The sequence below is a fragment of the Lygodium microphyllum genome, chromosome 28, assembly GCF_053477565.2.
Source record: "Lygodium microphyllum isolate KBCC chromosome 28, Lygodium_microphyllum_v1.1.10, whole genome shotgun sequence".
Lineage (NCBI taxonomy): Eukaryota > Viridiplantae > Streptophyta > Polypodiopsida > Schizaeales > Lygodiaceae > Lygodium > Lygodium microphyllum.
The window spans coordinates 98,198,505-98,211,393 of record NC_141162.1 but is presented as its reverse complement, the minus strand read 5'-3'; the positions used below and the strand labels follow the sequence as shown (position 1 = coordinate 98,211,393).

Below are 12,889 nucleotides of genomic sequence, written 5' to 3'. Positions count from 1 at the left end.
GGAGATTGGTTTAATACCTATCGTACCATGTCAAGTTCTGTGTGTCTTGGTGATGACAGGTCTCTTGACATTATGGGCATTGGAGATGTTAGGCTGCAGTTTCCTTCTGGCAGCTCTTTTGTTTTACTTGATGTATGCCATGTACCTGCGTTGACACGCAACCTTATGTCAGTTGAACAGCTTGATGATGCATGGTATTTTGTGTCTTTTGGAGACTTTGCATGGAAGATTACTTGTGGTGGCAGGCTTGTACTTGCAAGAGGTGCCAAGTCTGGTAGCCTCTATCCCGTACTTATATCTGGAGCTACATTGGATCATATTTTGTCTATGGGTTCTCTTCCCCCTGTATCCCTTTGGCATGCTCATTTGGGGCATACCTCTCTTAAAGGAATGAAAATGCTCCGTGCTTTGCAGTATCTTCCGCCTTTTGACTCTTCGCATTTTGATTCTTGTGATTATTGTTTGTATGGCAGGCAGACTAGAAATACATATAAAAATTCTGGTAAGAAATGCATGGGTGAGCCCTTGGCTCTTGTGCACTCAGATGTATGTGGGCCCATGCCCTGTCAATCGCTTGGTGGGGCTAAGTACTTTGTTACTTTCATAGATGATTACTCACGTAAGGTTTGGGCTTATCCCATAAAGAGAAAATCCAATGTCTTAGACACATTTCAGCGTTGGCTTGCATTGGCAGAGAACCAGTCTAGGAAAAGGCTCAAATGCCTACACTCAGATAATGGGGGTGGGTATGTCGCACATGCTTTTGAGCAATTTTGCGATGAGCGGGGTATTAAGCGTCAGTTGATTGCCCCTTACACCCCACCCCAGAATGGTATGGCTGAACGCATGAATAGGACCATTCAGGAAAGGGTCTGTAGCATGCTTAACCAGGCTGGCTTACCGCAGCACTTTTGGGCTGAGGCAGTTACTACTACAGTGCAACTCATTAACAGGTCGCCTAGTAGTGACATTGACTTTCAGGTTTTAGAGGAGGTATGGGTAGGAAAACCCCCCTCTTATGATCATTTGTGTGTCTTTGACTATAAGGCATTCTGCCATGTGCCCAAGGACAAACGCAATAAGCTAGATCCTAAAAGTATCAAATGCATTTTCATTGGCTATGGAGATGTAGGAGAGATGGGTTACCATCTATGGGATCCGCAGGCGGGGAAAGTGATCCACAGCCATGATGTCATCTTTCATAAGGACAAAATGCATATGTAGCCTAAAAAAGTGGTTGAGGTACGCAGAGTTATCTTTCAGGAGGAGCCACTTGCTCCCGTTCAGCCCGCTCCACGGCCAGCTAGACAGCGTGCAGCATCGCCTGATGCTCATGGCCCAGATGTTAGACATGATGTCAGTCAAGTAGCAAAGCCTAGATTGAGGCGTTCTACAAGAGATAGATGACCTCCTGACCATTTTGCACCCTCTATGGACTATGTACTAGTTACAGATGTAGGAGAGCCTCTCACTTATGATGAGGCTATGCACCGAGGTGATTCTCACTCTTGGGAGAGGGCTATGCAATCTGAGCTTGACTCATTGCATAAGAATAAGACTTGGGATTTGATTTCCTTGCCTCAGGGTAAGAAGGATTTTCCATGCAAGTGGGTGTACAAGCTGAAAAGTACCCTTGGACACCCCAAGCCAGCATACAAGGCTCGATTGGTTGCTAAGGGTTTTAAGCAAGAGCATGGTGTTGACTTTGATGAATTATTTTCTCCTGTGGTCAAGATGACCCCCCTACACTTAGTCTTGGCCTTGGTTGCACAGCTTAACCTGGACTTGTACCAGATGGATATCAAGACGGCTTTTTTACATGGGGACTTGCATGATGAAATTTACATGGAGCAGCCTAAGGGCTTTGCAGTCCTTGGTAGGGAACACCTAGTGTGCAAGCTAAAGAAGAGTCTATATGGCTTGAAGCAGGCACCTAGGGAATGGTACCATAAGTTTTATGCATTCATGGAGTCACACGGCTACAGCTACAGTGCTATGGATTCGTGCTTGTACACGAAGAAAGCCCGTGACGGTTCTTTACTGATTTTGGTACTCTATGTGGATGACATGCTTTTAGCAGGGACAGCTCATGAGGAGCTCGATACTCTTAAGGCTCAGCTCAAGAAGAGCTTTGAGATGAAAGATCTGGGATAGACCTCTCATATACTTGGTATGCGCATCATGCGCGATAGATCTCAGTGACTCCTTTATCTATCATAGAGGGAGTACGTACATAAAGTCCTTGAGCGCTTCCATATGCAGGATGTTAAGCCTATTGGTTATTCATTACCTTCTCATATGAAGGTTTCACAGGCCGATTGTCCATAGACACATGTCCGCAAAAATAGATGAGCAGAGGGCCAAGATGGCCAAGATTCTCTATGCATCAGCCGTGGGCAGTCTTATGTATGCCATGATAGCCACCTGTCTAGATATTGCTTTTGCAGTTGGGGTTGTGGCATGTTATATGGCTACACCTTGCAAGAAACATTGGGATGCCATGAAGAGTATCATGAGGTACCTGAAAGGCACAGCAGATATGTGTCTTTGTTATGGTAGCCAGGATACATTAGTCGTGGGTTACACTGACTCTAATTATACAGGACATGCAGATAGTAGGAAGTCCACTTCTGGCTATGTGTTCACTTACGCTGGAGGGGCTATCTCTTGGATGTCCAAGGCGCAGAAGTGTATGGCCCTTTCTACTACAGAGGCCGAGTATATTGTAGCCACAGAGGCTTGCAAGGAGGCTATCTGGTTAGGCCATTTGATTGTGGACCTTGGTATGACAGATGCTATGCCTATACTGTATTCGGATTCTATGAGTGCCATTCAGTTGGCTAAGAATCCAGTCTTCCATGCAAAGACGAAACATATTGAGGTGAGGTATCACTTCATTCGCGAGGTCGTTGAGGACAGGTCTGTTGACCTTGTCAAGATTCTGACTGAGTAGAATCTTGCAGACTTGCTCAAAAAAGCCTCACTACCGAGCGCTTTGCCTTCTTCAAGAGATTGATGGGCATTGGATGAGATGACATATTTTTCCTCATCATGTTGTGCATGTGTATATGTTGTACTGTCTTTTCTTTTTTCTCTCTCACTGGGACAGATTCGCCTTTAAGTGGGAGGTTGTTGGGGGTAAAGGCGCCTCCGCCTAGCTGCCCGTGTATTACTACACTGACAGTACCTGCCACTGTGCAATGCAAGTGGTGGGCGCTTGTCACAATCACTTATTCTTCATTCTTTTAGTGACAGTTTGAATAAAGGAAGGCCTGGCCACACATTATGGTTGTTGGAGTTCCCATTTCTTGTCTCTCTCTTTCTTGCTCTTGCTCTCTCGCCATAGCTCTTATGTGCAAGCTTCGATCCTTCTCACCTTTCATGTATATGAGGGCATCTCAGTGGCCCCAATATTGCATAAAATTTGTAAGGTGCATTTTTGCTCTCACGACCATATATAATCCTCTTAATACTTATAACTTTGAAAGATTGGTATAGGCTCTTTTGGGATAGCAAACAGTCTACTAAGACCCCAATATCTTTTTATAATCCCTATCATTATTATTTTCTATAGTATGATTAGTTGAGTTTTTATCCATCTTATATCCTACATTTTAAAAAACATGTTTGAGTAAAGACATGAGAATCAAATATGGGGTAAACAAGAAGAAGAAGTAGAGAATCATGATGCCATGAAAGAGACTTGACTAATAGATAGTGATAAACTACATTATTTTATAGCTTTTCAACTAGGATACACTTCCCTCTTCTTGCTTATGGGATTCAACACTTCATCATACATTACATATGCCCTTAGCACTTCCTCTAGTACCATACATTCTAACATCCCCCATGGTGTTAGCTTACCCTCTATATAAATGCTTCTAAGGATATAGATTTCTCACTTAATGTTTGCAAGGCTTTTTACCTCATGAAAAATACAAAATTTTAAAAAAGAGTTTCATTGCATTGCTCAAAAGATAATGATTCTTGTACATAGTTGGCTTTTTTATTCCAGCAATATCTCAATATGTCCAAATTTGTTACAATTCTTGCACTTTGATTTTCCCCTGTTCTAGTAATATTTCTTCTTATGCCCACTTTCCTAAAAGTTCTACAAACAATCTTTGAATATCCTTGCTATAGAGTGCAGATACTATGGGGCTTCACAAAGTTTCTTGGGTCTTCTCTTTGAGTTTGCTTTTTCTTTTCCAAAGAGTAGCTTCCACTGAGTTGAGTTTTCTATCTAGCACATTTCTCAGGGCTTCTACCACTTGCTCATATTATTTGTTAAATTTGTCCTCACTAGGTAGCATATCAATGGCTTCATCTTCTTCTATATTTTTATTAATGGAAGATAGTTGCATATTCAAGCTTCTAGATTTATTTATTAGTAAAGGCAGGGAATCATAATTGTTTTTAAGTCCAATATGAAGAATTCCATGAAAATATTTATATTTGAGTTCTTTGCTTGGAAGCCAAAGGTTTTGTCTGGCTCATCTTAGGCTTCCTTTGCTTTTGTGATCTTTGATATGTAATGGAGGACATCATCAAACAAGGCCCATGCTTTTGTCTTAAGTACCTTAATACTTTTTCTCTTCCATGTTGGGTCATCAAGAGCCTCGGGTTCCTCAAAGATTTTCCAAAGATCTTTCCGCATTAAATGGTACATGGTCAGCATTTTCCAACTATGAAAACTATTGCTATTGATTTTTTCCACTATTTCAATTTCAAACATTTTGGGAATGAAGAGTTTTTATTGGCAAGTCACACAACAATGTCTAACTTTGTACAAGGGAATATATTTTTTTTGGAGGGATTTATAAGAAATCTAATGAATATCTCACAAACAATAGCCTTTTCCAAGAGCATGAACAATCTATTACACACAATCAATTTGGGACAACAAACAAAGAGTATAACTTTCAAAAAGAACAATTCCAACATTTTTTAGTGTGAGCTAGTCCTTAAATCTAAACTAGTTTAGTTCAATCTATGTGAACAGGACATAGGATTTTACCAGTTCCACTTTATGTAGGTGTGAAAAGGAACTTAATTTAATGCTTAATTGTAAGGTTTTTGAAAATAAGGATATGTGAAAGAAAACTAGTACAGAGAACACTATTTTCTACTACTGTATGAATTGGTGAGCCTTTGATATGCTCTCGCTAGAGTTGATCTAATTGTTGGCATATTCCCACGATAGTTGATCAAGTTACGAGCACTAAAGCTCCCACCTCCTCTTTGTTTCTATATGACAATAAGCAACCCCCCAACTTCTTACAACCAACCCCATGCTTTTGGCCACAAGCATGCCCTGAACTTGTAGAAAAGCTACCCCTTAAGTAGGGCCTTCAAGCATATCCCTTAAGTTGCCCCCTTAAGCAAGGCCTTCAAGCACAACCCTTAAGCTACCTCCTTTGCCAGTGGTAGAGATAATGCAAACCTCTAACAAAAAGAACTTGTGAAACTTTTCCAATAGCTACTCTTTCTCTTCCTCTTGATAATGAAAAACTTTCAAAAAATGGATTGAGAGTGATAATGGGCACAATGAAATACTACACCTCAAGGCTAATGATCTTCTTACCTTCTCTAGTGAGCTTGGTCCCTCCCAAACCTTCAACCTTTACACCATGAGCTTCTTGGACAACACCTTTGATACATGAATTTCTTGGACCTCGAGCACATCTATGGATATCTCTCTATGTCACAGCACTAATACCATGTTACAAGACATGGTCTGAGCAAAAAGATAGGAATGATGGGGGAAAGAAGAACAAGTAGAGAATCATAATGCCATGAAAGAGACTTGTTTAATTGTTTGATAGTTGTGTCAATTACATTCTTTTATAGCTTTTCAACAAGAATACACTCCCCTCTCTTTGCTTATGGGATTCAACACTTCATACTTATGTGTGCCTTTAGCACTGAGTCTAGCATTGCACACTGTAACAATACCATTTATGTGGAGATGTTGTTAGAAACAATAGAATTATCATTTGTTTAACCCTCTTCCTACTTTTCTTTAAGAGAAAAGAAAGAAGAATAGATAGTAGAGAGAGAGAATAAAGAGAGGAGAGAGTAGGGAAAGAGAAACTAGAGTAGAGAGTAGAGTGTAGAGAGCAAAAAGATAAAGTGGGGAGAGAAGAGAGGTGGTAGCTAAAGGGAGTAGAGAGAGTATAGTGAGATAAAAGAGTAAAGAGAGAGGAGAGAACGATAAAGTGAGAAAAGGGAGGGTAGCTAGAAGTAGAGAGAAGAGGGAGTAAAGTAGGGAGATTAAAAGAGCAAAGAGAGGAGTGTGAGAGTAGATAAGGGTAGAGTGAGAAAACTTGGGAGAGTAGAGAGAGGAGAGAATATAAGCTAGAGATATAGTAGAGGGGAGAGATGGACTAGAGAGAGGAGAGTAGAGAGAAGATAAACTAGAGAGAAGAGAGTAGTGACTAGAGTAGAGAAGAGAGAAGGTAGATTAATAGAGGGAAGAGGTAGTAGAGAGTAGGAAGGAGAGACAAGAGAGAGTACAGAGAGGAGAAAGTAGAGAGATAGGAAAGAAACTAGAGAGAGAAGAGAGTAGAGAGCGAGAAGAGAAAGTAGAAAGAAAAGAGTGAGCATATGTGGTGAGAGGAGATTAGAGAATATTGAGGAGAGAGTAAAGTTTGATCCAACCATACCTAAAAGGTGTATGTAAACTCTTCAAATGATATATTGCATTGCATAACTATATTTATCTTTTAGGCAAGGGTAATGGGACCATGTAGTTGACACCCCATTGGCCATGGCATGTCATATGGCACTTTAGTGGCAATAATTTTTTGTAACATACATTTAAAAGGTGTTCAAATGGTCAATGGTCCGAGGTTTAATGTAAAACGAATTGCTAAATTTTCAAAAAGCCATCAAAAGTTAAAGGAAGTTTAAATCTAAAGGTTTAATTATAGAAATAACAAAAACACATACTTTGATTTGAAAACCCTTGCAAAATTTTGAGAGGTCTTTGTATTTGCTACAAAAGATGACTTTCACTAGCATTGCTAATGGTTGGGCTGTCATTGAGTGACCAAGGCAAGAAGCATAGCAAGACACAAATTTAGAAACACCAACTAATGTTGTTATTTGCCTTATCGAGATCCATGTTGATCAAATGATTGCAGTGATTAACATCCAATACATGATCAATATCAAATAGGGGATTCATAATGATGTCATTAATCTTCCTAGAATGGATAAATCCATACCCATATTATCTTTTATTTAGGGTTGAAGAGAAATGTAATTCTTAAAGACATAAAGGTATTATTAAGGGCTTTCTTCATCTTGAGAGCTATCTTTTCAAAGCACAAATCTTTATAAATGATACATCCATCTATGGCAACCACTCACCATAATTTTTTTCAAGAATTGATAAATGAATACCACAATATGACGTAGCATAGCAATTGAAACAATTTCACTACCTCATTGGACCCAAAGACACCAACGCCCAGTGCCCCCGAGCCATCCTAGCTTTTGATTGACCTTTGAGCTACACACACAAACCTCTCAACCATGTCCTGCATCAAGTCCCTAAGCTTGTTGTAGGCTACATATTTTCTTCCTCGTGTTGCATCTATCTTACTTATGTATCTCCTTTCCATGATCAATCTGTTAGAAATAATCCAAAGAAGGAGAAATGGCGAGACTCAAAGGTTGGGTGTTCTAGCAAACTAGCCTTTGGCATTGAAGAAAGGATTTTACTCCCATGGTTAATAAGTGGATAAGCAAGGCACCACCAACAAGAGGAAGTAAGAAATGCAAGACACTTTAGACACAATTAGAACGTGAAAGAAAATGTTCAAAAGCACTTGGGAAGCATCCCATTCTTTTAAGCTAAGCATGATGCTTTTCAAGGGTGGTTGCCAAGGGACTACGAACAAGAGAAAGGCAGATATTATTGAAGACCAATCCTGACCTTCGGGCAAGAGGCACAAGGAAACAATGAAGCACTTGGAATTACCTCACGGAGCCATGCAACCCATCGAGATTGCACCACAACTTAGTTTGTTGGCTGCAGACAATGTTCAAATTACCTTAAGAGGTCCACGGAACCCATGGAGATTGCACCACATCACTTAAGTTAGAAGCAAAGCAAGCCTAGTAGGGAGATGCTAGCAACACCAACCAAGACCTACAAGATGTGATCCCTTCCTAGAGCACTCCTATATCAAAGTCATATGGCTATGTCAACAAGAAGTGCCTAATTTGACAGCCAAGTGCACAAGCATGATACTTCAAACCAATCCATGGCCCATTGGCCCATATCAAGGAATAATATGTTCTTGAAACTAGTCGAGAAAGAGCTTGTAATGCAGAACTCATCTCCTTAGAGATGCTATACAAATACAATGTTCAAGCTTTCCTTATTTGAACCCAATAAGCCCTACTACTTGTGTGCTTGCAGGTAATAGCCTAGCTACCACTGTTTAGAAAGGATCCTCGTGTGAGGACATGTATTAAGCCCTACTACTTGTGTGCTTGCAGGTAATAGCCTAATTACCACTTCTTAGAAAGGATCCTCGTGTGAGGACATTTATTAAGTCGCCAATGCTTGAAAGGACTCTCGGATGCGGACATACATTGCTGGATGCGTACAGGGTTGCATCATGTAAAGAGAGACATGTAAGGTCCTTATAGGGTGATGTCTCTTTACCTTGCAAAAGTAATAATAACATTTCGTGAATATTTCTCTCACTTTGAACACGTTTGGCCAGTGCACAGGAAATGATTTTATACAAACAGACTGCATTATGACAAAGAATCAACGCAGCTGTATTGATAAAGAGTTTTTAGCCTTCTCAGATAGAACATGTAGTAATTGAAGGGCAATCAACCACCATTGACACAGGGGCGTAACCACCATTGACACAGAGGCTACGCCCCCCCAGAAGCCATCCCCACAAGGAAAAACACCCCTCCTCCTCCATCTTGATATATATTACACATGAAGTACAGGCAACAGATGGCTGGCAATATAAGATAGCCTTACAATTACAATCGTGATAAGACCTATCAAAACCTCCGAGCTGGGGAGTTGCCAAAATTTTCATGAAAGAATCAATGTAGACACAGTAATTACACTTTCCTGGTTTGCTGTCTAAGGGGGAGAATGGAGTTTCTCTGAATGTACTGTAGTTGATATGGCAGCTGACATGTGAGGAGAAACCTTTTGAGAAACTACCTTAGAATGGGGAGAGAGAGAGAGAGAGAGAGAGAGAGAGAAGAAAAACAAATCATTGGACTCTTTGCAGCATGATGAGGAATGAATGGTGTGTTTGGGAAAGTCATGTGACATGAACATGAAGCATTACACTGTATCATCACTCTCTAATGTCGGAAGCGTTCTGGTGTCCCCGGCCGACGGAGCACGAGAATTGCGAATCGCAGTGCTCTGCAGGGTCTCCCCCTGATCTGCTTGATGCTCCATGCGAGCAATTCGGACTCTCTCTCTGCGCTTACCGATGCCAACAGCCAAGAGGCTGAGCAGCACAAGCAAGGCAAGACCACCCACCACAGAGCCCACCACAATCTTCCATGTCTTATTGTTGCTTTTGTTGCTGATGATGCCACTGTTAATGCCTGCGTTGCTGGCATTCTGTGCCCCTCCTGCCACATTGCCAGGGGGTGTCACCAGAGAGAATGAGCCCACCTGCGTTGCCTCACATGCCCTGCCCACCAGCCCACTGTAATTCACACCTGTGGAGTTCTCATCAAAGGATACACATGACAGATTGCTTGAAGATAAGGTAGGCTCAATCTGTATGGATATGGGTGTGCTTGACGGGCATGAGATGCTGATATTTGCAGGAGGGAGTGAGCTGCTGTTGAGGAGGGAGGTGGCATCATATGCAAAGACAGACACCACAAATGAAGCCACCACATAATCCTGTGGCAAGCTCTGGAAGAGAGAGATGTTCCCAAGCTTAGAATAGACAAGAATGATTCTTTCAGGGGCAGGGGTCACCTGGCATCCCCTGGGGATGAGAAACTCTGCCAAGTTGACACCATATCTCTTGAAACTGCCAGATCTCAGCCTAATGGCCTGGAATGATGAATTTGAGAGCGTCCCTGGCACTGACACGCTATAGATCCTCCCTGTTCTGTGACTATCAAACTGCTGGAAGGCAGCTAGCTGTATAGAACGCTGTAGAGACTGTCTCCCTTGCAGGTCGGATGCGGAGATGGCGGCCGCACGTGGACAAAGAAAGGCGCAGATTGAGGCTATGGCTGCAAACATGTGGAGCAACAGGGCTCCATTTATACCTTCCTTCCCGGTCTTCTTCTCAGGCTCCTGCTTCTTCTTCTCCATGTGGAATGGATACAAAAATGCATAGCTTGGCCTAATATTTGCTCTCTAATCTCGGCAGTGGAGTCTTGACTGAGGGGCGTTTCATGGGAATTTTACCACAGCAGCACAGAAGACCATATTCTCAGAGGTATGAAGGAGTGCGAGAGGAGGCAGGAGGAAGCCCCAATTTTCCTGTAGCAAGCCCCATTGACCCGGCGAGATGATGGGGCCACAGGAGAAACAGATCACACAAAGAAAGAGACTCACATAGAAAGAGCACCCCTCACGAAGGAGAGGCTCTCTGTCAAATCACAGAAGAGAGAGAGCGAGAGAGAGAGAGAATAAGAGACCAGGAGTCATGCCCTTTTCATGCAACCCAGAAGAGATCTCTCTCTCTCTCTCCCAGGGAATTGTGGTGACCTCCTAAAACCCCATAGGCTGATATGAGAGAGACACAGAGAAGAGAGAGGATATATGCTGAGATAAAATCACACCCAGAATGGCAGAAGCTTTTATTAAGATTCACCTCGCCCCTCCCCCTCCCTCTCCCTCTCCCCCCCCCCACACACACACACACACACACACTCTCTCTCTCTCTCTCTCTCTCTCTGTGTTGCTTTGTCCAGAGAGGAAGAGAGAGTTAGCCAAAAGGCGGCATGCACCCAATGAGAGAGAGAGAAAGAGAGAGAGAGAGAGAGAGAGAGACAAATGAGAGAGAGGGGATAGGCCTGCAGGCGTGATTGCCAACACAAACACACAGACATTAAGGCGCATCACAAGGGCTCCAACACCGAGGTTGGCGGCAGAGCGTCACACGCTCTCCCCAGTCCCCGCATGTGAACACCCTCTAACCCCCAACCCCCTTGTTAAAGGGTTGTTCCCATGTCCACGAGTCGCATTCGCTCCCAAAACAACTCCTCTCCAATTTTGGGAAGAGAAAGGTCCACAATTGCTCAGCACAGTAGCATCTTCAAGGCATAGGATTGCTTCTTTACGATGTTGTAAACATCACATTCCACATTGAATTTGGAAAAAAAGAAGCTGCCTATGCCAAATTCAAATAATGTCGAATGCTAAACCATCCTTATCGTAACATAAACAAGCCATCTTCTATATTTTATATGTCAATAGCAAGGCCAAAAAATGTATTTTCTATTTGCAAACTGTCAGGGTCATGGAACATGCTCTTACAAAAAAGGATTATGTTAGGCATGTTCCATAGAGGGAAATGGACTGTGTGATGGTTTTCTTGAGTTGTTATTTATAAAATATCAAATCACACCTCTTAATAAGAGCATATTTTATCAAGAGCATAAAGCAGTTCAAATCCTCATTCAAACCTAAAGCAATACCTTAAAGCTCCCTTGTCCATTCCACTTGCAAGCTATAGTATTTGCACGTGCGTGCAATTCCAATGTGGGTCTTGCTGCTCTCTTTGCTAATATTTAGAGGAAAGGTGCCCTGGTTTGGGAGTTCAAACACATATGTCGTACCTCATAGGAAAGGAAAAGATATAGACAATACCAAGAAATGGGCTAAAAGGGTCTCCTATCCCCAAAGGCACTAATATGAGACCCAATATTTTAAAAGATTCTTAAAATTAGACCAAAACAATACAAGTATTGTGTCGAAAAAATTCATATGTGTAACTTGAGATAATCTACTACTTAGATTAGTTTGAGTAGCAGTTTGCCTTCATCTTTTATACTACTGACATTAATTTTGCATAATAAAACTAGTGAAAAGTTATAACCTTAGACCACGTGAGCTTTTTAAATGGAGCATGATTCCTATTACACAATATGATCCAACATATACAAACTATTATAAGGTAGGTTACACACAACCATGGGCACTCAAATGTATGCCACATTTTGTGGGCATAGATATTTTGGTGGCAAGCAAACATCTTGTCTAATACATGGCAATCAACAACTTTTGAATGTCGAAATGGTGAGCCGCCTTCTCTTTAGTGGTCTTTAGTATTTGATCACATGCCAAAGCATATTCTAGGCCTTCTTTTTTTAATCGCTGGAATTTATCTAGGTCCTACTAAGAAGTGCATGGGAAACTTATGGATAGGAAGTTCCCCTAACCAAAAAATTTGTGAAAATGGGGCAATGAATGTAGTGCATGCAACCAAGGAAGCCAATGCGAGCTTAGCCCTATGATGTATGAAGGGGAGGGTACTTGCCACATAAAAGCAAGGTTTTTGTTTGTTTCTTAACATACTAGTGAGAGTAGCCCCCATCATGTGTGTAAGCACCCTAAAGATTATATGCAGCTTCTTATTAAAGCCATGGGTATAATCACCAAGAATTAGTTTCTCAAGGAAGTACTTTTTATAGAATGAAGTACTTTTGTTACCAAGAATTTGTTTCTCAAGTACTTTTGGTACCAAGAAATGTTCATGTAAAACTCAAACTTATTTTAGATCATTTTGAATAAAATTGCACTTTTTGAATAGATATACCAAAGATTCCTTGTCAGCTTGCATTTGGGACACAAGACGCCTCTTGTATTAATCAATGCACCCATAGGGAGTGCTACCACCAATAATTTTCACATGTA

At 41.5% G+C, this 12,889-nt stretch overlaps 1 protein-coding gene across 1 annotated transcript; it reads right to left on the bottom strand.

The window, feature by feature from the left end:
• Positions 1-8,778: 8,778 nt before the first annotated feature.
• Positions 8,779-10,850, bottom strand: LOC148011786 (uncharacterized). The gene has a single exon (XM_087670762.1). The coding sequence runs from the start codon at positions 10,337-10,339 to the stop codon at positions 9,338-9,340; it is 1,002 nt and encodes a 333-aa protein (XP_087526888.1). The 5' UTR covers positions 10,340-10,850; the 3' UTR covers positions 8,779-9,337.
• Positions 10,851-12,889: the final 2,039 nt, after the last annotated feature.

Coding starts and splice junctions, on each gene's coding strand:
- LOC148011786 (XM_087670762.1), bottom strand. CDS start 10,339: ATGGAGAAGAAGAAGCAGGAGCCTGAGAAGAAGACCGGGAAGGAAGGT.